At 24.7% G+C, this 25,717-nt stretch overlaps 5 protein-coding genes across 12 annotated transcripts; 3 read left to right on the forward strand and 2 right to left on the reverse strand.

The window, feature by feature from the left end:
- Window positions 1–9,608: 9,608 nt before the first annotated feature.
- On the reverse strand, window positions 9,609–10,845 carry LOC122847518 (ribosomal RNA-processing protein 7 homolog A). The gene is made up of 4 exons (XM_044145270.1): window positions 10,803–10,845; window positions 10,395–10,736; window positions 10,027–10,317; window positions 9,609–9,940 (listed from the first exon to the last, which is right to left on the reverse strand). Exons 1-4 carry the CDS (start codon window positions 10,837–10,839, stop codon window positions 9,852–9,854), a joined length of 759 nt encoding a protein of 252 aa, XP_044001205.1. The 5' UTR covers window positions 10,840–10,845; the 3' UTR covers window positions 9,609–9,851.
- A 292-nt stretch (window positions 10,846–11,137) lies between these two features.
- On the forward strand, window positions 11,138–13,225 carry LOC122847519 (60S ribosomal protein L10a). The gene is made up of 5 exons (XM_044145271.1): window positions 11,138–11,253; window positions 11,649–11,804; window positions 12,183–12,331; window positions 12,603–12,775; window positions 13,040–13,225. The coding sequence occupies exons 1-5, from the start codon at window positions 11,249–11,251 to the stop codon at window positions 13,208–13,210; spliced, it is 654 nt and encodes a 217-aa protein (XP_044001206.1). The 5' UTR covers window positions 11,138–11,248; the 3' UTR covers window positions 13,211–13,225.
- A 911-nt stretch (window positions 13,226–14,136) lies between these two features.
- LOC122847504 (receptor-type tyrosine-protein phosphatase beta) lies at window positions 14,137–22,918 on the forward strand. 7 transcript variants are annotated; one of them, XM_044145242.1, is made up of 16 exons: window positions 14,137–14,312; window positions 15,977–16,468; window positions 16,531–16,815; window positions 16,883–17,752; window positions 17,814–18,134; window positions 18,195–18,539; window positions 18,607–18,897; window positions 18,978–19,214; window positions 19,305–19,410; window positions 20,429–20,990; window positions 21,069–21,356; window positions 21,423–21,489; window positions 21,555–21,644; window positions 22,196–22,360; window positions 22,429–22,611; window positions 22,685–22,918. In XM_044145242.1, exons 2-16 carry the CDS (start codon window positions 15,988–15,990, stop codon window positions 22,705–22,707), a joined length of 4,314 nt encoding a protein of 1,437 aa, XP_044001177.1. In that variant the 5' UTR covers window positions 14,137–14,312; window positions 15,977–15,987; the 3' UTR covers window positions 22,708–22,918. The 7 variants fall into 7 exon arrangements, 6 of the variants coding, with proteins under 6 accessions (XP_044001177.1, XP_044001181.1, XP_044001183.1 ...); XM_044145246.1 differs by having other exon boundaries at window positions 18,978–19,181; XM_044145245.1 differs by lacking the exon at window positions 14,137–14,312 and adding an exon at window positions 15,073–15,521.
- A 24-nt stretch (window positions 22,919–22,942) lies between these two features.
- LOC122847520 (thioredoxin-like protein 4A) lies at window positions 22,943–23,723 on the reverse strand. Its single transcript, XM_044145272.1, has 2 exons — window positions 23,523–23,723; window positions 22,943–23,399 (listed from the first exon to the last, which is right to left on the reverse strand). Exons 1-2 carry the CDS (start codon window positions 23,598–23,600, stop codon window positions 23,049–23,051), a joined length of 429 nt encoding a protein of 142 aa, XP_044001207.1. The 5' UTR covers window positions 23,601–23,723; the 3' UTR covers window positions 22,943–23,048.
- A 104-nt stretch (window positions 23,724–23,827) lies between these two features.
- Window positions 23,828–25,717, forward strand: LOC122847512 (WD repeat domain phosphoinositide-interacting protein 4-like). Of its 2 annotated transcripts, XM_044145256.1 has the most exons (8): window positions 23,828–23,915; window positions 24,001–24,042; window positions 24,148–24,415; window positions 24,497–24,737; window positions 24,801–24,949; window positions 25,039–25,140; window positions 25,213–25,331; window positions 25,397–25,713. In XM_044145256.1, the coding sequence occupies exons 1-8, from the start codon at window positions 23,852–23,854 to the stop codon at window positions 25,504–25,506; spliced, it is 1,095 nt and encodes a 364-aa protein (XP_044001191.1). In that variant the 5' UTR covers window positions 23,828–23,851; the 3' UTR covers window positions 25,507–25,713. The 2 variants fall into 2 exon arrangements, with proteins under 2 accessions (XP_044001191.1, XP_044001192.1); XM_044145257.1 differs by having other exon boundaries at window positions 23,835–24,042; window positions 25,397–25,717.

The raw sequence follows: 25,717 nt of genomic DNA on the forward strand, positions 1-25,717 counted from the left end.
AAAAATTAATTTAAACAAATTGAATATTTATATTTTAATAAATTAATTTGATTTATAGTATATTAATAATCAATATAGTGACTTACGAAAAGCATTTGTGGCCGGAAAATGTCTTCATCATAATATAAAAAAATTTGTTTCATTCCTTCTGGAAGATAATTGATTATGTGAGATTGAAACTCATAATTTTCCAAATTCATTACGTGGATATGAATTTTTGTTAGTTTATCCAAGTTTTTGAAGGCATAAATGTAGTGATTGATATTTATTTCAAAATCATTGTTGACAATTAAATAAAGACTTGTTAAATTTATGCAGCGCTCACCAATGAGTGACATGATACTTGAATCGCAATTTTCCAAAACAAACAAATCTCTCAAATAAATACCAAAATTTGATAATAATTTCTTAACATATGATGGTGCCGACAAACTATCATCAAAAAAACAATCAATTGACTCGCCGAATGTGTATTTTTTAATGTCGTACCAAGCTAGTTTACATGCCTCTTTCCATTTGGAACAAACTGTAAAAAAAAATATCAAATTAAATAAAATAAAAATATTCAAATTATAATTTAAATAAGTAAAATTTTATTTTAATTTTTATTACCTTTTTCCATGGCTATTCTTTCGTGTACTGGTAGCCGCATGAATATTTGTGCCAATGAATCATGATTCAGAGTGTTGATGAGATCTATTTTTTCGTCAACATGATGATGCTGTTCTTGAACGTGACAGATCCTTTTTTGACTCATGATGATAAATTCTAAAAATAAAAAATAATATATATTGAAACAATAACGATAAGTTTAAATTTTTTCGAATAAAATGGATTCAGGCTTATTATATATTGACTATACTCCTAAAATAATCTTCATAAAAATTAATCTTTCGAGTTTATATCACTAATTATTATCAAATATTAAATAAAGTTTAATTAATAAATAAAATTTTGTATGCAAGAATTATTCGTAATTTTAAATTGCAAATTTATTATATTTATGCATCTTATGATCCGTTTTTTAAATATTTACACATTAAATTTGAATGAATATTTGTTTTTATTTTCAGAAAAAACATAAATTATTTTTTCAATACAATCTTTACGAAATTTTATGACTTGTGCAGTCCACCCCACTAAATGTTGTACGTCAAAATGTGTTAAAAAATAATGAGGGTGTTAAAACCAAAAATTAAAACGTTTTAAAAAAAATTAACTAGTGAATATACTGTGAATAATAAAATGTATTTATTTTCTCGAAGAGCGACGAACAATTTGACTATTCAAAAGTTGATTATTTTTTAAAACGTTTTGAAAGTTATGAAAAAAAAATCCATTATCAAGCTCGAGCTTGTATAAAAACTAAAAAATAGGACGTATTGAAATGTTTTATAATCAATTGACTATTGGTATGTGAAAATATGTAGATTGTACTAATAAGTATTTAATGCGAATTAATTATTAATACTATATTTTATTGGCAATCACTAAAAAGCCGAACAATATTTATTATTTTTTCTACATGAATTCACCACGTGGTCCAATATTCGTAATTTTGATTCAGAAAATCATTTAAAATTTATTAAAAGATAACTATTTTGTGAATATTAAAATTAAATAAAATTACTGTACTAAGTAAAATTTAAATAATATTTACCTTGATTTTATTATTAATAATATATGCGCTATTAGTAGAAAACAATTTGAATTACTTGTTACCACTACGAAGGCTTATCTCTATCTGTGTCGATCTATCACTATCTATCATGGACCTTGATTGGAAATAAAAAGCAATAAAAAGAAATGGCAACCATTGCGCATGTGCATGTGATCTTATTGGGGTGTAAAAAACTATCACTATATTTTTTATGTCAATTATTCTTTTTTTTTTTTTTTTAATTATTTAACTTTTATGGAAACTTTAATTTGAAAAAAAAAATATAAAAAATAGCCTGAAATAAAATAAATTTAATTAATTATTTAGATAAATAAAACTGCCTATTAAACAGGTTGACGAAAGTGAACGCTTCAGCGCTGTCGTCACTTCCATCATCATCTAAATGATGATATATAAAAGTTTTTATTGATTATGATATATAAAGTTTAAATATTTATAATAAAAATCAATAAAAGTATTGGAATTATATTAGGAATTATATTTCAGTGCCCGTCACTTTCTACCACAAGAGAGAGCAACAAGATGTTCATGCACACGCTCAATTAAAAATTTCAAATTCAACAAGTCAATAACAATAATAATAAGAACAATTATCAGTTATTATAAACAAAAAAATTTTTATTATTTATATAAAAATTAAGCGTAATTATTTATAAAAAATTTTTTTTATAAAACAAAAAAGATACAAAATATGGATGAATTGGAGTATAAATTGATCATCAAATAATTCAGTTCTAATAATACACATGAAATATCAAAAATACTGGATGGAGAAAAAAAAAAAAAATATCAAATAATGAGAGAGATGGTGATGTATAAAAAATATCAGAATTAGATATATTATTGATGAAATGTAAGAGTAATAATTTTCAATTGCTTGTCAGGCAACTGTATCCAATAGTCAGCAATGGATATTAGTATAACGATTTGTGGTAGCTAAGAAAATATATTGTGAAAATTATTAAATACACAACAAGTTGATATTTTAAGATATATTTTTTTAATTTAGGTATATACTATTATTATTGACATAATAAATTTATATTGTTGTTATCATCACTGATACTTATTTACAATAATTCTAAAAAATATAGAAAAAAATTATAATTTAGATATCTTTAATTATAATTCAATATTTTTATAAAAATATATTGAAATTATATGAATAACTTAACAATTACGTACTTATAAATACTAAATGACTAATTTTTTTTTAGTTAATTATTATTCACTTTTTATCCGAACACCAGGACAAAGATTTAACCAGTTAGATTTAATTTTTAACGTTGAAGCTTCTGCAAAATCTTCAAAGAATATACGCAAAGCAATATTATTTATACGATTTTTGGTTATTTCATCAGCACCAGTAAGTGTGTTAATTGTAATGTTAGAGCGGTAGAGATTAAGAGTGTCAAGATTCGGACAATTTTTTATACATTCGATGATACCAGCATCAGTGATGTTTCTACAATATTCACACCAAAGTTTCTTTAATCCTTTCAATTGACTGATGAAATTGTCTGTAACACCACCAATATTACTGACGCTTATTTCTTCTAATTTTTCCAAGCTCGTTAAAGACATGAGAGCTTCTTCAGTAATATAAATGCATGAACTTATATCTAATTTTTGTAGATTTTTGCATGAATAAGCAATAGCAACAAGACTGCTGTCTTGGAATTCATGCATATTTGACACATTTAAATATTCAAGATATTGCAATTCTGCCAACTTATCAAAATAGACAGGAGCAACTTGTCGTCTAAATATATTATCATCATCATCATTATCTTCATCTTCTTCACTTGATAAATTCAGATGTTTAAGTCTTTTACAATTGTTTGAAATTGTATATAGTGTATCTATAAATTCATCCTCGGAAGCTCTATCCATGAAACAATAATTTAAATATTCAAGATTTTTTAGTTCTGTCAATTTTTTAAGATTAATTTCTATTATTCCATCACTCCAAATATCTAAAGACCTTAAATTCTTGCAATATTTTACCAATTGGATTGTTGTGTTATCATTAATTCTAAAACGAGTACCGAGATGTTTCAAGTTTTGAAGATTATCCCAATTTTTAATTGAAATATCAGGTGCATTCCAATTTGGAAGCAACATAATATTGCAATGTATTATATTCTTGGATGAATTTAAAATATTATTGAGTACGTTTGGAGTATTTATTCCCCATGGGTTATCAATGTCAATATATTTTAAATTTACAAATTGATTAAAAATATCAACAGGATTGTACAAGCAATTTTCACTCACAAAAGAATTGAGAAGACTGAGTTCTACAAGTGTTGTTGTTTCGGATATTCCTTGAATTATGTCATCTAGAAGGCAGCCACTTAATAACAAACATTGAAGTTTTTTGAATTTTCTTATATTCTGAAAAATTATAAAAATTAATTTAAACAAATTGAATTTATTGTAATAAATTAATTTGATTAATAGTATATATTAATAATCAATATAGTAACTTACGAAAAGCACTGGTTGCCGGAAAATGTCTTCATCATAATATAAAAAAATTTGTTTCATTTCTTCTGGAAGATAATTGATTATGTGAGATTGAAACTTAGTATTCTCAAGATATACCATATTCATTACGCGTATATGAATTCTTGTTAATTTATCCATGTTTTTGAATGCATGAATGTAGTGATTCATATTTATTTCTAATGCCCCGTTGACAATTAAATAAAGACTTGTTAAATTTTTGCAGCGCTCACCAACGATTGGCATGATACTTGAATCGCAATTTTCCAAAAGAAACAAATCTCTCAAATAATTACCAAAATTTGATAATAAATTATCAGCATTTGATGGTGCCAACAAACTTTCATTAAAAACACGACCAATTGGTTTGCCAAATGTGTATTCTTTAATGTCGTACCAAGCTAGTTCACATGCCTCTTTCCATTTGGAACAAACTGTAAGAAAAAATATCAAAGTAAATAAAATAAAAACATTCAAATTATAATTTAAATAAGTAAAATTTTATTTTAATTTTTATTACCTTTTTCCATGGCTATCCTTTCAGGTACTGGCAGCAGCATGAATATTTGTGCCAATGAATCATGATCCAGAGTGTTGATGAGATCTATTTTTTCGTCAACATGATGATGTTGTTCTTGAACATGACAGATCCTTTTTTGACTCATGATGATAAATTCTAAAAATAAAAAAAAATAATATATTGAAACAATAACGATAAGTTTAATTTTTTTCGAATAAAATGGATTCAGGCTTATTATATATTGACTATACTCCTGAAATAATCTTCATAAAAATTAATCTTCCGAGTTTATATTACTAATTATTATCAAATATCAAATAAAGTTTAATTAATAAATAAAATTTTGTATGCAAGAATTATTCGTAATTTTAAATTGCAAATTTATTATATTTATGCATCTTATGATCCGTTTTTTAAATATTTTATACATTAAATTTTAATGAATATTTGTTTTTATTTTCAGAAAAAACATAAATTATTTTTTCAACACAATCTTTACAAAATTTTATAACTTGTGTAGTCCACCCTACTGAATGTTTTACGTCAAAATGTGTTAAAAAATAATGAGCACGTTAAAACTAAAAATTAAAACGTTTTAAAAAAAATTAACGAGTGAGTATACTGAACAACAAAATGTACTCAGAAAATTTTCTAAAATGTATTTAAAAAATCATTAAAAATATATTGACATTATTGTAAAAAGTAAAATTAAAATAATATTTACCTTGATTTTATTATTAATAATATATGCGCTCAGCAGAAATCAACTTGAATTACTTGTTACCACTACGAAGGCTTACCACTATCTGTGTCTATCTATCACTATCTATCTATGGACCTTGATTGGAAATAAAAAGCAATAAAAAGAGATGACAACCATTGCGCATGTGCATATGATCTTATTGGAGTGAAACTATCACTATTTTTTATGAATTATTCTTTTTTTTTTTTTAATTATCCAACTTTTATGGAAACTTTAATTTGTAAAAAAAAATATAAAAAATGGCCTGAAATAAAATAAATTTAATTTATTATTTTGATAAATAAAACTGCCTATTAAACAGATTGACGAAAGTGAACGCTACAGCGCTGTCGTCACTTCCATCATCATCATCTGATCATCATCATATAAAAATCAATTTTTTAAAACATAAAGTATATAAATTGTTATAAAAACGCTGTGCAAACTTGTGTTATTATATTTCAGTGCCCATCACTTCCTACCACAATTAATTTTAATTAATCTTAATCGAGAGCAACAAGATGTTTTTGCATAGAGTGGGTGTATATAATCATGATTATACCCACTCTATTTTTGCACATGTTCAATTAAAAAATTTAAATTCAACAAGTCAATTGTATAAACAAAAAAATTTTTATTAATTATATCAAAATCAAGCGTAATTATTTATAAAAAATTAATTTTAAAAACCAAAAAAGATACAAAATATGGATGAATTGGAGTATAAAATTATCATCAAATAATTCAGTTTTAATAACACATGGAATATATCAAAAATACTGGATGGAGAAAAAAAAAAAAAATATCAAATAATGAGAGAGATGGTGATGTATAAAAAATATCAGAAGTAGATACATTATTGATGATATGTAAAAGTAATAATTTTCAATTGCTTGTCAGGCAACTGTATCACTAGTCAGCAATGGATATTAGTATAACGATTTGTGGTAGCTTAGAAATTATATTGTGAAAATTATTAAATACACAACAAGTTGATATTTTAAGATATATTTTTTTAACTTAGGTATATACTATTATTATTGATATAATAAATTTATATTGTTGTTATCATATCACTGATACTTATTTACAATAATTCTAAAAAATAGAAAAAAATTATAATTTACATATTTTTAATTAATTCGATATTTTTATGAAAATATATTGAAATTATATGGATAACTTAACAACTACGTACTTATAAATACTAAATAACTAATTTTTTTTAAGTTTATTATTCAATTGGTATCAAACCACCGGGCGAAGATTTAACCAGTTAGATTCAATTTTTAACTTTGAAGCTCCTGCAAAATCTTTAAAGAATATACACAAAGCAATATTATTTGTACGATTTTTAGTTATTTCATCAGCACCAGTTAACGTGCTAATTGTAATGTTAGAGCCGTCGAGAAAAAGAGTGTCAAGATTCGGACAATTTTCTATACATTCGATGATACCAGCATCAGTAATATTTTTACAATATTCACAAAAAAATTTTTCTAATCCGTTCAATTGACGGATAAAATTATCTGTAACACCATCAATATTACCGACACTTAATTCTTTTAAATTTTCCAAGCTCGTTAAAGACATGAGAGCTTCTTCAGTAATATAAATGCATGAAGTTATATCTAATTTTTCTAGATTTTTGCATGAATAAACAATAGCAAGAAGACTGCTATCTTGGAATTCATGCATATTTGACACATCTAAATATTCAAGATATTGCAATTCTGCCAACTCATCAAAAAAGACAGGAGCAACTTGTCGTCTAAATATATTATTATCATCATCATCACCATCATCTTCTTCATCTGATAAAATCAGATATTTCAGTTTTTTACAATTGTTCGAAATTGTATATAGTGTATTTATAAATCCCTCCCCGGAAACATCATTCGCGAAACAATAATTTAAATATTCAAGATTTTTTAATTCTGTCAATTTTTTAAGATTAATTTCTATTATTCCTTCACTCCAAATACTGAAAGACCTTAAATTCTTGCAATATTTCACCAATTTGATTGTTGTGTTATCATTAATTCTAAAACGAGTACCAAGATGTTCCAAGGTTTGGAGATTATCCCAATTTTTAATTGAAATATCAGGTGCATTCCAATCTGGAAGCAACATAATATTGCAATGTATTATACTCTTGGATGAATTTAAAATATTATTGAGTACGTTTGGAGTATTTATTCCCCATGGGTTATCAATGTCAATATATTTTAAATTTACAAATTGATTAAAAATATCAACAGGATTGTACAAGCAATTTTCACTCACAAAAGAATTGAGAAGACTGAGTTCTACAAGTGTTGTTGTTTCGGATATTCCTTGAATTATTTCATCTAGAAGGCAGCCACTTAATGACAAATATTGAAGTTGTTTGAATTTTCTTATATTCTGAAAAATAATAAAAATTAATTTAAACAAATTGAATATTTATATTGTAATAAATTAATTTGATTTATAGTATAAAAATAATCAATATAGTAACTTACGAAAAGCACTGGTCGCCAGAAAATGTCTTCATCATAATGTAAAAAAATTTGTTTCATTCCTTCTGGAAGATAATTGATTATTTGAGATTGAAACTTGGTATTCATACAATTTTCCATATTTCCTACGCGTATTTGAATTCTTGTTAGTTTATCCAAGTTTTTGAAGGCATGAATGTAGTGATTGATATTTATTTTTAATTTTTCGTTGACAATTAAATAAAGACTTGTTAAATTTTTGCAGCGCTCACCAATGATTGGCATGATACTTGAATTGCAATTTTCCAAAAGAAACAAATCTCTCAAATAAATACCAAAATTTGATAATAATTTCTTAACATATGATGGTGCCGACAAATTATCATCAAAAAAACGACCAATCGATTCGCCGAATGTGTATTCTTTAATGTCGTACCAAGCTAGTTTACATGCCTCTTTCCATTTGGTACAAACTGTAAAAAAAAATATCAAATTAAATAAAATAAAAATATTAAAATTATAATTTAAATAAGTAAAATTTTATTACCTTTTTCCATGGTTATTCTTTCGGGTACTGACAGCAGCATGAATATTTGTGCCAATGAATCATGATCTATAGTGTTAATGAGATCTATTTTTTCGTCAACATGATGATGACGTTGTTCTTGAACGTGACAGATCTTTTCTTGACTCATGATGATAAATTCTAAAAATAAAAAAAAATTAATATATTGAAACAATAACGATAAGTTTAATTTTTATGACTTTCCCAGTCCACCCCACTGAATAGCCAAATAGTGTTAAATGTTGTATATATCAAAAGGTTTAAAAAATAATGAGAACGTTAAAACTAAAAGTTAAAACGTCTTAAAAAAACAGTAACAAGTAAATATACTTAATAATAAAATGTACTAATTTTTTCGAAGAGTGATACGAACAGTTTTAATTAACGAACAAAACTTTTTAAAAAATAAAACGTATTAAAACGTTTTTAAAAATAATTAACTTGTTATGTGAAAAATATGTAGATTAATTTAATGAATTAATTTCTAATACTATTATTTTATTAGCAACGATCAAAAAGCCGCGAACAATATTTATTATTTATTCTGACAATTCACCACATGATCCAATATTCACTATTCCGATTTGAAAAATCGTGTAAAATTTTTAAAAAGATAACTACTTTTATTAAACTTAATTAAAATTACTGTAAAAATTAAAAGTTAAATAATTCTTACCTTGATTATCAATAATGCGCTTAGCAGAAATCAATTCAAATACTTGTTAGCTGTTACCACTACGAAGGCTTTTGACTGTATGGCTATCTATGCTGGATCATCTGGAACCTGTAATCAGGTTGACGGAAGTAAACACTATGAGCGCTGTCGTCACTTTTATCATCCAATAAAAAAAAAAATTATCATAGCCAATCAGCTGTCTTATATAAATAAAAAAGTGGCCAATCTCAAAGGTGATATAAAAAAATATAAATAAATAAAATATATTATATATTAATTGATATTAATTAATAATGAAATTGATAAATTTAACTACTTGATAAAACGAAATTTTTACAAATTGATCAAGATTTAAATTGTGATAAAGATAATGAAAAAAATATTAAATAAATATATGCAGCCAAAAAGACTAGAGAGTAGAGGACGTCCTGATCAATCTTGGTGGACCTGGTGCTCTCTAGTCTTCTTATGTAATAAATTCATTTTATTGTTGATGATCCATTTGTTTATTTTTTTTTCATTAAATTAATGAGCAAGTTAAAATATTTATATTTACAAAAATGTTATACACCAAGTGATGATCAACTTACTAATTTATTAAAAAATGAAAAAGATTTATGTTTTTTGTTATCATTTGTATTTAACCGCAGCTATCAAACTCTGTTTAATTAATAATTATTTATGTAAATGGCTTAAACGTTCTTTGAGCTTTCATTTTTTCAATTTTAAGCTTATCAAGTTCATACTTTTTCCTCATTTCCGTAATTTCTGTTGAAAATAAACAAAAAAATAATTTTAACAAACAAATAATTATTAATAATTAATTAAATATTAAAAATATAAAAAAAAATTACCTTGTTTTTTCGCTTCTCTAATTTGGAAAGTATAAAAATTAACTAATTTTTTCTTTTTATCTTTTCGATTTTCTGTTTTTATAATTTTATCAATCGTTGATTTTTTTCTTTGCGTTGCAAATTGTCCACGTTTTTTTTTACTGGATACAGTTGTCCAGCCATCATCATCCTTATCTGATTTATCAACAGACTTATCATTTTGTTGATCATAATTCATCATATATTCTTCAATTGATAATTTCAAAGATTTTTCATCAGTTTTCATTTGATTATTATATTCATTGATCCACTCTGTAAAATGATAATAAATTAATAAACATAAATTTCTAATAAACAACATTTCAATTGGTAAACAAGATGATAATTACTTTTCAATCCAACATTGGCTGTATTATTTTCATCATCATCATTTAAGATAAAAGTTTTATCTTTTGGTAAACTCAAGGCCTTATCAAGTCCAGTCTCATTGGAAAATACAATATATGCCGATTTTGATCCACCACTTGATGAATTAAATTTTACTCCTTTGACAGGTCCACATTGTTTTGTAAAATTTTTTTTAATTGCATCAACAGTTGCATAATGTGGTACATTTAACAAGAAAAGAGTTCTACCTTTTGGATATTGAGCTTCTTGATTTCTTACAGAATGTTCTTTAAAAAATAACTGATGTTTTTCTTTACATTCATTATCAAACTTCAAGTACAAAGCTGTTGAAAAATAAATTAAATTATTTATCACAATTATAACTTTATTTTTTTTTGTATATTACTTACTTTTAAAATTTCCAAGTGGATTTTTTTCGGTAACCATTTTTAATTATTATAACAATTTGTTTGTTGATTTATTTATATTAACAACAATTTTATTTTGAAGGTTAATTAATGTATTTATAAACACGTGGGATGAATGAATCTTTTTTTTTTTTATTTGACAAAAGCAAGAAGACTAGAGAGAGAAGTCTTCTTGATAAAAAGAGACAAGAAAATGCAAACGCCATTGTTGGTTGAAAAAGAAACCTTTTATCTTACCAACACACGAATTATTATTTATTTTGACAACAGGTAGCAGTAATGCAAGCTTGCAAATTGTTGGCCATCATCGACGCATCTTACAAGCCTGTTATAAAATTGGATTAGAAATTAGAATTATTCTGATTATTCTTTTCGGTTTGGCTCGTTTGTTGAAGCGGTTGATCCGTCATCATCAAACTTGAATCATCATGGCGTAAGTATCCATTAATTACTAATCAATCCTTATTAATTATTGCTAATATTTAATTTACAATTATTACAAATTTAACTTGAATATCAATTATTAATTATTATTAAGTTCAAGTTAAATTAATAGTATTAAAATTGTTGAATTATTAGAACATGATTTGCAAGCACGTGTTGAATATTCTACAATCCTTTTTTAATGGTAAGCAATTGTTTTTTGATCAATTGTTTACTCCGAGGCGAAGGTAGATTAATTATCAAGATTAGTAAACGTGGAGACGATCGTTCTACATAACATTGTACTCAAAATGATCTTGATACATTCTCCATTAAAAAGAAAAAAACAAATTGATTTAATTACTTTAAGCTAGATGTCTAATTGTTTTAATTTTAAAATTACAGATCCAAAGTGTCACGTGATACTCTCTACGAGTGTGTCAATGCAGCAATCCAAGGATCACAAGAAAAAAAAAGAAAATTTGTTGAAACAATTGAACTTCAAATTGGCTTGAAAAATTACGATCCCCAGAAGGACAAGCGTTTTTCTGGAACAGTAAAGTATGTTTTTACCTGACTTGAGAATTCTTTTTGTTGTTAATAATATTATTTATCAATTTATTTATATTTAAATACACAAAAAGATTGTCTCATATTATGTCAGGAAGCTGAGTTTAACTTGGCGGACCTGCACCCAGGGTCTTAAATTAATTGGGGAGGTATTTTTACCGTCTTTATTGTTAATCTTAAATTACACAATAATTATATTATTTTTTCATTATACTCACAAGATCTTCATTGATCATGTTGGTAAGTTTATTATCATCCAGGTCGACGAGAAAAACAAAAACCATGACGAATTAAAAAAGAGGAGATGTAGTTTTTTATAAGTAAATTATTGACTGTTATTTTTTTTTTTTTTGCTGATGCTTTTTCTAGATTGAAGAACATCCCAAGACCAAAAATGCAAATTTGTATTCTTGGTGATCAACAACATTGTGATGAAGCAAAAGCAAACAATGTTCCATTTATGGATGCTGAAGCTTTAAAAAAACTAAACAAGAACAAAAAATTGGTGAAAAAACTTGGTAATTATAATGAGCTATTTTAATGAGCTAGTTTAATTTATTTATAATAATTATGTCTTCCTAAAAAGCACCTGTATTTGTTTATTAACTTGCAAATAAAGGTCGTCAACGGAAGAAGATCAAAAATCTTCACTGGGTGTGGATGATGACTCAACATAGCATTATACCTCAATCAGTGCTCGAGACATTGTTTCTTTTAACAAATATTTATCTTGAAATTAATTTTCTAAATTTGCCAATTAATTATATATTTTTAATTAATATTTTTCAGCTAAAAAGTATGATGCTTTCTTGGCCAGTGAATCCTTGATCAAACAAATTCCACGTTTGTTGGGTCCAGGTTTAAACAAAGCTGGTAAATTTCCTGGTCTTTTGTCTCATCAAGAATCAATGACTGCTAAAATTGACGAGGTCAAGACAACAATTAAATTCCAAATGAAAAAGGTAATTTTGTTTATTTAATTATTTAAATTAATTATGCTTCTTAAAAAAGCACCTGTATTTGTTTATTAACTTGCAAATGAAGGTCGTCAACAGAAGTAGATCAAAAATCTTCACTGGGTGTGGATGATGACTCAACATAGCATCATACCTCAATCAGTGCTCGAGACATTTATTTATCAATTAAAAATAATTTATTAATTTGTTTAATTATCATCATCAAACTCATCTAATTTTGTTCTTTATTTTTTTTTGTTATTTCTTTAGGTTCTTTGCCTTTCCGTTGCTGTTGGTCATGTTGAGATGAGCCCAGATGAATTGGTACAAAACGTTCATCTTTCAATTAACTTCCTTGTTTCATTGTTGAAAAAACACTGGCAAAATGTACGCTCCCTTCATATCAAGTCATCAATGGGAGCACCACAACGTTTATACTAAAAAATGTATATTTTTTTTTTGCAATTCAATAAAAAATGTATATTAAACAACAAAAAAAAAAACACTGTTAATGTTATTTAGCTTTTTATATTTATTTAATTTAATTTATTATTTTATTAATAATTAATTTTCATCTTGGGGCTTTTATTTTATCATATGGGTAACATGAAACCAAATAGAAAATCTTGTAGAAATAAAAATACTGATGCTTGCCATATGTCGAAATAATAAATCTTATAGAAAAACAGGATACAAGTTTTAAAAAATGCTATGATAATAATAATTTTCATTTTATCATATTGTTGCAAATAAAAATTGCCAACTATTCTCATGGATATTTTATTTACAAGTAAAGATATTTGAGAAGGTAATCGAAACAAAAAAAAAAAAAAGCATAATTCATCCATCAAAAAATAATAATCTCGGGTGTCGAAAAGTTTGTATTAATTTTAAAAAATAAATATATTGAAGACCCTAAAAAGGTCCAGAGATTGATGAAGGGGGAGAGGTAGCTTGCACAAAAGCAGGTGGTTTTGAGGGTTCAGTTCCGGCAATTCAGACCCAAGGGCCTTTTCATCAGACCTGTTTTTTTCTCTTCATGCATGAGTATATCTTTTGCTTGTGTATAGCAATGTTTCTATAGGATCATTTCATTTCGTTTTTTTTTTTTTTTATGTTAGCTTTGGTTTTGCTCTCACTCACAATAACCATCAACCATATCTTTCAAAATCATGTGGACCATGTGGATGCTGTGATGTTTGTATGAAACAGACAAAGATAAAATTAATGTAAATGAAAAAGATAGAATCAAAGAGTCTTTCTAAAATAACATGGGTTCTTTGTGGGGGTTGTACAAGACAGAGACATCCTTTTTCTTGATTATTATATTCTCTCTCATCTTGATCTTTTAGGGACTCTTGGATCTTTCACCAGCATCACCAGCATTTTAGTTTACTACGTTTACTCTTGGCTCATCTTTGACAACCAAGCCAAATTTTATTTATTTTTTATTATTTTATTTATCAATTATACAATATTTATGTTAACAATATTTTATTAGAAAATTTTAGTTATTTTTAATTATTAATACAACTGCAATGAGGTGAGATTTAATTAATTTTTATATGTTTTTTTTTTTTAAATATCTTTTTGTCGAAATAGATTTATTTTTATTTTATTAAAATAATTAAATTTGGCGCGAATTATTTATTTATTATTTTAATCATTGATTTATTTATTGATATCCTTGATCCAGTGACATCAACACTTTGTTTACAATTATTTTATCAACATTTAACACTACAATTATTATTTATTAATACAACATAAATAAATTTATAATTTTATTTGTCACATGATATAAAGTTTGTTTATTTTTTAAATATAAATTTTAAATATTCCAAGTACATTTGTTTTTTTTTTTTTACACGTCTGTTTATTCATAATGATCGATTGTAGATCTTTTTTTTTTCCATCAATATTTCACACGATCGCATCGTTGTTTTTTTTTTTTTTTTTCTCTTAGTTTATTTAGCGTCTCGTACTTGAGAAACGTAAAAAAAAAAGCTAATAAACTAATAATTATAAATAAAAAAATATTAATTATATTGTTTATAAAATGTATTTATAAATTTATAAAGTTAATTAGCTTTTTTTTTTTTCTATATTTATTGTAATTTGTTTAGAAAAAAAAAATGAGTAAATTAAGGAATTAAAATGTTTATTAATATTTGTAAAATATAAATTATTATTTAATATTTATAAAAAAAAAATTAATAAATGTTTTTTTACTATTGCTGATTTATTATTATGAGATAATAATAAAATTGCAATTGTGTCAGTTAATATTAGTTATCAGTTTAATTCATAAAGTGCTTGTGGTAGACACAGAGTGTTTCAAATTGAGTGGACGGTTTTTTTTTTCTTATCAGTGGCTATCAGTGAATTGAGTGAGCAGTTTATATATAAAAAAGATACAAACACCATGTAAAAATAAATAAATAATAAAATCATTGAACACACCGGAAAGTTAAGCTTGAAAAATAATAACTGGACGCTCTTTAGTCGAAATTTTATCAAGTCTTGTCTACAATTTATCCATTCAGTTAATTTAAAAATAAAAAATTGTTATCATCTTAAATTATAACTTTTTAAATTTTATAAATTTTAATATTTATATTATTGTTTATTGTTAAAATCATTTTTAATTGTTGAGTGATTTTTTTAAAATATGAGTTTATTTAAAATAAACAAAGAAAGTTAAAAATTTATTTTTTGAATAATTAATTTATAAATTTATTAAATGAATAATGTGAGTTTTTTTATTATTCCTGGATTTCTATATTTAGAAAAAATATCTTTCTTGGAAAAAATGTGACAATGATAACTCTTTTTTTTTTTTGTCATTCGATTAATAATTATTTCAAGTGGATTTTTTTTTTTTTAAAATTGAGATTGTGCATTAGGCAAGTAGAAATTCTGCTGATTAAAAAAAAAAATCGATTAAATTTATTAAAACAGCTTGATTTTCTTTGATAGAAAAAATATATTTAATAAAATTTTATTTATTATTTGATTGTTGAAATATTTACTCCAAAAAAAAAAATAATATAATCTGATCACAACTCAAGGTTCAAGATCATTGATAAATATTTAAAAGTATGATAAAATAATATATCTTAAAAGAAAAAAAATTCCTCAATATTTTTATTAAATTTATCATGATTTTTAAATAATAAAAAAATAATATTAATTATTTAATTTCAGGCTTTAAATAAATGACAATGTCATTATACCAAAGTTTGCAATTTATTTACTTATTTGGTTTGATTATTTTGGTATCTGGTAATATTCCAGAATTAAAAAACAATGAAGAAACAAATGAAACAACAATATCACAAATTAATTATACAACAACAACAACCACACTTGTTGAAAATAATACTGAATCATCAACAACACCATCATCAGCAACAACAATAATACCAAATAAAAATGATACTGAAAGTGAAGAAGTACCATTAATTGATGACAATGAATTTTTAACTGAAATATTAAAAAAACCAACAACAACAAAATTTCCAAATGTTGTACCAATGACTCCACTTCCACATACAGTAATATTTACAAGAGAATTTGACATTGACACAATACCAATGTGTGTTCATAAATCACCATCAAATGAATCAAAAATTATTGATAAAAATAAAAAATTACCATTTGAATCAGACAGTGTTGGATCAGCAAAAACTAATAATGGTAATAAATTTAATTAACAAAATAATATTAACTTGTATTTATAAATTAATTAATTGCTTTAGGAAAACCATTAGAAAATGTTATTGACTTGGGTGTTATTGGTGCAACTGAATCATCATTGACAGTATCATGGAAAGCTCCAAATTCAACAGTTAAAGTACAATATTATCTTGTTGAATGGTTTCGTAGTAATATTATTGTAGACTCATGTAAATGTTTCAATGATTCACTTGAATATACAATAACAAATCTTGAAACTTGTACAAATTATGGTGTACATGTTACACCATATATTGGAGGTTCATTACATAGTTCAAGAGCTGTCAGTGAAACTACAAGTTTAAAAGGTAACAACATCTTCATCATCATCATGATTTTATTGTTTTATTTTATTAATTTAATTATTATTTACAGTTGGTAATACTTCATTGAGTTTAACAGTATCAGAAAATAGTTCAGATTGGTTAAAAATAAGTTGGAATCTTCCAAGTACTGATTGTGTTTTAAAATATACAGTAACATATTGTAATTTAACAATTTGTACAAGTGCTGATTCAAATACAACAACATATAATGCAACAAATTTATTACCATGTACAGAATATAATTTTACTGTTGGTGTACATGGTAAAAGTGGTGAATTTGATAAAACAACAATAAATACAACAACTGATTTTTTATTACCAAGTATACCAGAAATAGCATGGACAATATCTGATAAAAAATCATTAGAAATATTTTGGTCATTACCAATGAGTTCAACTTGTGTATTAGAATATGAAGTTGTATTAGCAAAATATGGTAAAACAATAACTGAAAGAATTAAAAATAATCAAATAAAAATTAATGAACTTGGTTATTGTGATTCATATCGTGTTACAATAACACCATTACATATTTATGGTAAAAGTCAATCAGCAATTATTGAAAAATCAAATACAACATTTCCTGATATTTTTATACCACCAAAAGCTTTATTTTTACCATTATCAACTAAAAATAGTATTAAAATAAGTTGGATTATAACAACAAATGATGAAAATAATTGTCAAGAAGTTGATGTATTTGCATCTTGTAATGTTACAAGAATACTTGGTGTTGGTTATAATGGTACTGATGGTGAAACAAGTGTAACAATACCAATTGGTACAACAAATCATCATGTTGTAACAACAATTGATAATTTAACACCATATACTGAATATATTTGTCATAGTTTTGCTAATAATTCACAAGGTTCTAGTAAACAAAGTGAACCACAACTTGCTACAACACAACAAGATTGTAAGATAATATAAATAATATTATAAATAATTTATCTAATTATATTTATGTTTATTTTTAGTTCCTTGGTCTCCAACTATAACACAAGAAAATGTTACAAATACTGAATTTAAACTTGTTTGGAAAGCACCAGTTTATATACCAGGAAATTTATCATCATATGAAATATCAATTGATTGTCAGTACATGTTTTATCAGCCAACATTTTGTAAAGAACGTGATTGTATTGCTGATCCAATTAAAAATATTGAAGGAAGTGAAATTTCATTTATTTATACATCAGCAGTACCATATACAAATTACAGTATTAAAATTAAAGCTGAAACTAAAGTTGGATGGGGAAATTATAGTGATATTATTAATTTTGTAACATTATCTGGAGGTAAATTATTTTTAACAATATCAAAAATATAAATTTTGTTATTTTTTGTTTTTTTTGCAGCACCTGGACCAGTTGTTGATTTAATTTTTTATACTAAAAATAATATACATGATTTTAATTCACTTGATGCATATTTATCATGGTCACGTCCTTGTTTTATGCATGGAAAAGAAATTGAATATTATAATATAACTGTTATTGGTGAACGTAAAAATTATGAAAATCATTATTTTACATTTATTTATGAAGATAATTATTGTCAAAATGATCAATGTTTAAAACAATTTAAATATGATACTAATTTACGAGAAGAATATAGTTATCATTTTTACGTTGCAGCAAGAGTTAAAGAATTTAATGGTCTTGGTGAAACAAGTATTAAAACAACAGTATATCCAGCTGGTAGTAAGTATCCAAAAATTTATAATTTTATATAAAATTTTATCTATATTTTTTAAATATTTATTTACAGTACCACCTGAACCAGATGCTAATTATACATCACAAATAACAATTGATCCATATTTAGCAAGAAAAACAACAAACACAGCAACAATATTGCTACCATTATTTCCTGATAATGCTGGAACAATTCGTTGTTATGCAATAATGGTTGCTAGAATGGGATTTATTAATTCAAGTTATGGAAGAATTGATTTAAATAATGGTGAATGGCCATTTGCTGCAACATGGTTTGAATCAAAACATGAAAACTTTGAAATACCATATCAAGCAGCTAAAATTTGTAATAATTCTTATTCATGTAAGTATCTTTATTTTCTTTTTCATATTTATTTGTAATTTAAATGATATTTCAAGTGTTAATTTAATTTTTTAATATAGCTTTTATTGTGGATTATGGAACACTCAAAGCTGTTAAATTTGTTCTTGGTGAAGACTATGAAATATGTCCTTCATTATCATCAAATCGTGATGAACGTTCATTTTGTAATGGACCATTAAATCCAGATACTTGGTATGATGTTCGTATCAGAGCATTTACTAATGGTGGATATCGTGATTCAAAGATATTTACTGTAAAAACAAGTAAGATAATATTATCAATACTAAATATAAAAGGTATTTAATTAATTATTCCCAAAGATAACACACAATAACTGAAAAATTTATTGATTTTTTAATTAATTTAAGATTATTTTTATTTTTCAGATAATGAATTTAGTGTTGTTCTAACAATTTTAATAATATTTGGAATTTTATGTGTTGGTGTACTTGTAACAATGATGCTTTTAATTAGAAAATGTTCATTTCAAAAGTAAGTATTATTAATCATCAAAAAAGAAAAAAAAAAAAACCAAATTAACAAAGCTTAAATATCATATATGACTAATTTTATTATCAGTAGATAATATTTTTTTTTTTCTTTTTTTTTTACTTCAACACTAATGAACAAATGTTTACAAAAATATAATCAATACATTTAACGAAGACTATGTTGATATCTACAAGGCCATTAAACATTCTCAACACAAAAATCACGTGATTCACAAAAAAAAAAAAAAAAATACTAAATTTCATTTTCACCTCAGTCAAACTTGAATAGTTGAAACATATTCAAGCATTTCCCCTACTCAAGTTTTTAAATATTACGTATATAATATCATTAATAGTTTATTTTTAAACCATCAGGGATTTAATTTTCAATGCGCACATGATACACGTACACAAAACACGTCATTTTGTTATATTTTTTTTTTAAATTATCAGTGTATCTCTCTACACATCCCTCTATTTTCAGAACAATATCAGGATATATTTTTCCGGTTTAAATAATCACCCCTCTATTTTTAAATTCTTCCTGTTGACTAGTCAGTCTAGTCAGTTTGTCGAAGCAAACTAGTCTATTTTTTTTTTTTGTTTTCTTATCAAAATATATTATTAATTTGTCTTTTAAAATCAGCATGGATTCAGTATCAACTTGTAAAGATTTATTTAGATCATTTGTACAAAAGTACGTATCAACAAGTGGTAATCAATATTTTTTTTTATAATTAATAAATTCATTTTGTTTTTTTTCTTTTCATTTACATGGATTTTTTATTTTACTTATATTATTATATTTTAAGTTCTTATCAGTTTATTAAAAATAAAATAGATAAGTTTTGTTTTAAATAAAAAGATAAAGTCACTAATGATGATGGCAAAAAATAGGAGGAAAAAAATTTTATATATGATCAAAGTCTACTCTTGATAATATATTTGAATAAAAAAAAAAAAATTATAACTTTAAATATAATATTTATCAGATGAATAATTTATTTTTTAATTTTCAGTTTGATAAGAAGATTGAGACACTCTGATATGCAAGGTTCACCAGTACCAACACCATTTAGTAAAAGAAAATTTATAACACATTGTCAACAACTTGCTGATAATCCTGGAAAATTATCAAATGAATTTCAATTATTACAAACATTGAGTGTTGATTTACAAATGCCAACAAATGCAGCATGTTTACAAGCAAATAGAAAAAAAAATCGTTATACTGATATATTACCATATGATTTTTCACGTGTTAAATTAAAATCAATTGATAATGATCCAAATAGTGATTATATTAATGCATCATTTATCAAAGGTTTTAGTGGTAATCAAGAATATATTGCATGTCAAGGACCAAAAGAAGAAACAACATATGATTTTTGGCGTATGATTGATGAAAAAGATGTTAAAGTTATTGTTATGTTGACACAATTAATTGAAAATAATAAAGAAAAATGTCATCAATATTTTCCAACAATACGTGAAACATTTACATTTGAAAATATATCAATACGTTGTTCAATGGAACTTGATTATAGACCATATACACAAAGAACATTTATTCTTCAAAAGGTAAATTATTTATCTAATTTATTTTATTAACATCAACATTAATTAAATTTTAATATTGTGTCTTTTTGAATTATGCAGGAAGATAATAAGAAAAAAACAATTATACATTTACATTTTAAAGACTGGCTTGATCATGATGTACCAGAAGATTTTGATTTGATGATTAATTTTTGTAATATTATGAGAAGACATATGACTGCAAGTCCTGGTCTTGCTGTTATTCATTGTAGTGCTGGAATTGGAAGAACTGGAACATTAATTGCCATTGATATATTACTTCAAAATATTAAAGAAAATAGAAAATTAGATGTTTTTGGTACTGTTTATAGACTGAGACATCACAGAATAAATATGGTTCAACGTGAAGTAAGTTTTAATAAATAAATAAATAATTTATAAATTTATTAATGAAAATTATAATATTATTTTCAGAGTCAGTATGCATATATTTACAATTGCATAAGACAAGTATTAAAAAATCCATACTTTTCGAAAAATTGTAAGTTGATATTTAACATAATTAAAAAAATATATATATTTTATTTGTAAAATTTTTATCAACAGATAAACCACCATCAGTTGATCCAGAAAATAATACCAACAACATGACAACAGGAACATCTGAAACGAATCTAGTCAGCAGCATTGAGACTCGTATGTAACATAAATCAAAAAACATCAAAAAAAAAAAAAATTTAAGATATAATTTATATTAATTTATTTAAGAAAAAAATAGGATATTAGTTATTAATTATTTAAAATATCATTAACTATATGAAAATCTATAGATAACTTAACACGGTAGAAGTAACATAAGTTTCTTTGTACTGCAGAATGACAACACAACGACACTAAAACAGCAATGAGGTATGCTGATTAAAATTTCAAAGAAAAAAAGAATAATTTTGGAATTAAAAATAATCATCCTCGCTTTGCTTTTTGTTTGTTAAATTACGTTATTACTCATTGTTTATTAGAATTATTTATTTTTTATTTCATTTGTATTGTCTGCATCATTGCTTTTTAAATATTTTGGATCAAATTTAAAAATCAAGGCATTTATATTACTAAATTTTTAATAATCAAGAAAAAGATGATTAATAATTGAAAAAAAAATTAGTTATATAGATCCTTGAGGGATAAATGTACATTGTTAAAATTAATTATCATTAATTTTTATTAATATTTAATGTATTTTTTTCTAGTGAGAAAGAGCAGTCTATCAACTTCAATTGATTCAGCTGAACAACTATTTAATTCATCATCATCAATATCAAGTAAAGAATCAAAAAATTGTTTTACACTTCAAAATCTTCATGGATCAAAATCAACATCAGCAATATATACCAAGCCAACTGACAATACCCTTGGTAATTATTAATTTATAAATCACAATAAATTATAGCAAGATGTTAATTAATTTTTGTTTTGTTAACAGTTAGATACAATACTCTGAATAATCCAATAAATGAATTGGATAAAAATCAAGAATCAACACAATCAAAAGTTGATGAAACTGATTATAATAGTTCATTTCGTTCAATTTATGAAACTATTATGTTTACAAATACATCACGAATTGATGATACAACTAAAGAAGAAGACTCATCTGCGACTGAAAGTAAGTATTAAATAGAATAAATTATACAAAAAAAATATAAAATAAATTAACAAATTATTAATTCTTATTCTAGAACTACTGGATACATCTCTGTAAATAAAAATGTACTTGATTGTAGTGATAAACAACCAAAGTACAGCAATCACCATCAAGTCTTTCACAATTTTTTTGTTATATTTAAAAATTAAAAAAAAAAAAACTGTAAATAGTAGATTAAGTTTTTCTAGTAAATAATTTTAAACATTCAACAAAGAATGTCTAATTAAAATAATAAGTAATTAATACTACAAATTGATGTACTTTTTTTTATTATTATTATTAAGATAAAGAAAAAAAATTTGACTGCAAACAATTGTTATTCACTTGTTGTGATGTAATTTTTTTTTTTGATAAATTAATTGATATAAAATATAAATTTGATACCTAATAAATTGATATTAATATCGATATTTTGTTGAATAATCTTTTGGTGATACAACAAGACCACGTCCTTTTCTTGCTCCACGATAAACTGTTTCAATAATATCAATCATTTCTTGTTTATCTTCAAGTGTCCAATTGATTTTATTATTATTTCCAGTACCCAAATCAATCATAATATGTTTGTTACGAAAAAAGAACATAACTGTACATGGATCATACAATTCATACATTTTGTTAAAATCAGGTACAGCAGTTATATCAACAAGATAAATAACAGCAAAATTTTTTACTTTTTCAGCAATGTTATAGAGGACTTCATCCATTTTCATACACATTGGATCCCAATCATGACCAAAACGTATTACCTGTTGTAGCAAAAAACAAATTTAATTAACAATATAGCTAAATGACAATGGCGTTAATTAATAACAATTAAATTTCAACAAGTTTTGATTAGTTTTGAGGTTATAAAATAACAAAATACTTACTACAACTCGATCTTCTTCAGATAAAATAGCTTGATCAACTTGCCAGCCATTGTGAAGATGTGATAACATGTACGACATTTTGTCGTGGTTTTTTTAATTATTATAAATAAATAAATACAAATAAAATACAAAAACAAAAAGTCAACAACAACAAACCGTTTGCAAACGTTTTTTTATCAATGACAATTGACAAACATATCTGAATATAACAGCCAATGTTTTATCGTAAATTTCGATTGATTTCGATATAGAAACATATGGTAAACTAACTTCAGACAATTGTCCAAGAGACAATAAAAATATTTTTGTTTCTCCCACTTTCATTGTATATGAGCAAATCTGTCACCCACGTTGCGACGACGATAAAGCGTCGATATTATTTATTCCAAGCATGTAATTATTGATAAATAATTAATATTAAATTATACAAAAAAATAATTACAATAAAAATAAAATAATTGATTTATTAAAATGGCAGCTGGTCGTGGTATATTGAGTTTAAGATTTAATCAGGATCAAGGTGATAAATATTGAGCAAAAAAAAAAAAAACAATTCTCTATTCATACGTAAACAAAGGATCATTGAGTATTTACTTTGTTTAATATTTAATTGAATATTTTTTAGGATGTTTTACATGTTGTATGGAATCTGGATTGAGAGTATATAATGTTGAGCCACTTGTAGAAAAGGCACATTTTGAAAATGATCTTATGGGAAGTATTGCAATTGGTGAAATGTTATGGAGGACAAATGTCATTGCTGTTGTTGGTGGTGGTTCAAGACCAAAATTTGCTGATAATACTGTGTTAATTTATGACGATATTGCTAAAAAATTTGTCATGGAAATAACCTTTACTAGTCCAATAAAAGCTGTTAGACTTCGTCGAGATAAGTATGATGATTAATCATTAATTTTTATTAATTTAATATAAAAAAAAAATACTAATTAGATAATGTTGTTTTTTAAAATTAGATTAATTGTTGCATTACAACGTGAAATTCACGTATTTTCATTTCCATTTCCAACAAGAAGATTACTTACATTAGAAACAAGAGATAATCCAAAAGGTCTTGTTGAAGTTGCAACACTTGCAACAGCACATAAACAATTATTAGCATTTCCTGGACATAAACTTGGTAGTGTACAATTAGTTGATCTTGCTGCAACTGAAGCTGGTAGTTCATCAGCACCAGCTACACTTTCAGCACATCAGGTACTTGATAAATTGATAATAGCTTTTAAAAAAAATATATAATTAACATTGTTTAATGCACAGGGTGCATTGGCTTGTATTGCTGTTAATTCAAATGGTACAATGGTGGCAACAGCTTCTGCTCAAGGTACACTTGTCAGAGTGTGGGATAGTGTTAGAAGACAACTTCTTGTTGAACTTAGACGTGGTGCTGATCCAGCAACTTTATACTGGTTAAACACCAATGTTCAAAAAAAAATATTATATCATTCATTTAGGATTTACTGAATATTTTATATTTATTTTGTTTATTTTTTTTCAGCATAACATTTAGTAGAGATTCAGAATTTTTATGTGCATCAAGTGATAAAGGAACTGTACATATATTTGCACTTAAAGATACTCATCTAAATCGAAGATCAACGTAATTATTTATTTTATCAAATTTTATATTAACAAGAAGACAATATTTTATTGTATTTTTATAATTATTTAGATTTTCAAAGATGAGCTTTTTGGGAAATTATATTGAAAGCCAATGGGCACTTGCAACTTTTACAGTACCACCAGAATGTGCATGTGTTTGTGCTTTTGGATCACGTAATTCAGTCATTGGTAATGATTATTTTTTTTGATAAATAATTAGAAAATTAATTGAATAATTTATCTCGTTTTTTTAGCTGTTTGTATGGATGGTACTTTTCATAAATACGTATTTACATCTGAAGGCAATTGTAATCGTGAAGCATTTGATGTGTTTCTTGACGTCTGTGACGACGAAGATTTCTAGTCGTACAAGAAAAAAAAATATAATAATAAATAAAAAAACTAGTTTTATAATAAAAATTAAAAAAGAAAAAAAAAAAAAAAAGATACAAAAAGAAAAAAATATCATGTTGATAAATTGATTTTTTAAATATGTAATTTATTATTGTTTGTTTTTCTAGTGTACATATGTCATTTAAAAATAAATCTAAACAAACTTACATTATTTATAAATA

This window comes from Aphidius gifuensis, linkage group LG1 (genome assembly GCF_014905175.1).
Source record: "Aphidius gifuensis isolate YNYX2018 linkage group LG1, ASM1490517v1, whole genome shotgun sequence".
NCBI classification, from domain to species: Eukaryota; Metazoa; Arthropoda; class Insecta; order Hymenoptera; family Braconidae; genus Aphidius; species Aphidius gifuensis.

What these genes read in the sequence shown, in the direction of transcription:
- LOC122847518 (XM_044145270.1), bottom strand. Translation starts at nt 10,839, where the DNA reads ATGGTTACCGAAAAAAATCCACTTGGAAATTTTAAAA. An exon ending in TCCACTTGGAAATTTTAAAA is followed by an intron (nt 10,737 to 10,802) that starts GTAAGTAATATA and finishes ATTTTTCAACAG; the next exon opens with CTTTGTACTTGAAGTTTGAT. An exon ending in AGCCAATGTTGGATTGAAAA is followed by an intron (nt 10,318 to 10,394) that starts GTAATTATCATC and finishes ATCATTTTACAG; the next exon opens with AGTGGATCAATGAATATAAT.
- LOC122847519 (XM_044145271.1), top strand. An exon ending in AAAATTGGTGAAAAAACTTG is followed by an intron (nt 12,332 to 12,602) that starts GTAATTATAATG and finishes AATATTTTTCAG; the next exon opens with CTAAAAAGTATGATGCTTTC. An exon ending in TTAAATTCCAAATGAAAAAG is followed by an intron (nt 12,776 to 13,039) that starts GTAATTTTGTTT and finishes TTATTTCTTTAG; the next exon opens with GTTCTTTGCCTTTCCGTTGC.
- LOC122847504 (XM_044145242.1), top strand. Translation starts at nt 15,988, where the DNA reads ATGACAATGTCATTATACCAAAGTTTGCAATTTATTTACTTATTTGGT. An exon ending in TGCTACAACACAACAAGATT is followed by an intron (nt 17,753 to 17,813) that starts GTAAGATAATAT and finishes GTTTATTTTTAG; the next exon opens with TTCCTTGGTCTCCAACTATA. An exon ending in AGTCAGCAGCATTGAGACTC is followed by an intron (nt 21,645 to 22,195) that starts GTATGTAACATA and finishes ATTTTTTTCTAG; the next exon opens with TGAGAAAGAGCAGTCTATCA.
- LOC122847520 (XM_044145272.1), bottom strand. Translation starts at nt 23,600, where the DNA reads ATGTCGTACATGTTATCACATCTTCACAATGGCTGGCAAGTTGATCAA. An exon ending in CTGAAGAAGATCGAGTTGTA is followed by an intron (nt 23,400 to 23,522) that starts GTAAGTATTTTG and finishes TTGCTACAACAG; the next exon opens with GTAATACGTTTTGGTCATGA.
- LOC122847512 (XM_044145256.1), top strand. Translation starts at nt 23,852, where the DNA reads ATGAGCAAATCTGTCACCCACGTTGCGACGACGATAAAGCGTCGATAT. An exon ending in ATATTATTTATTCCAAGCAT is followed by an intron (nt 23,916 to 24,000) that starts GTAATTATTGAT and finishes TTAAAATGGCAG; the next exon opens with CTGGTCGTGGTATATTGAGT. An exon ending in AAGATTTAATCAGGATCAAG is followed by an intron (nt 24,043 to 24,147) that starts GTGATAAATATT and finishes AATATTTTTTAG; the next exon opens with GATGTTTTACATGTTGTATG.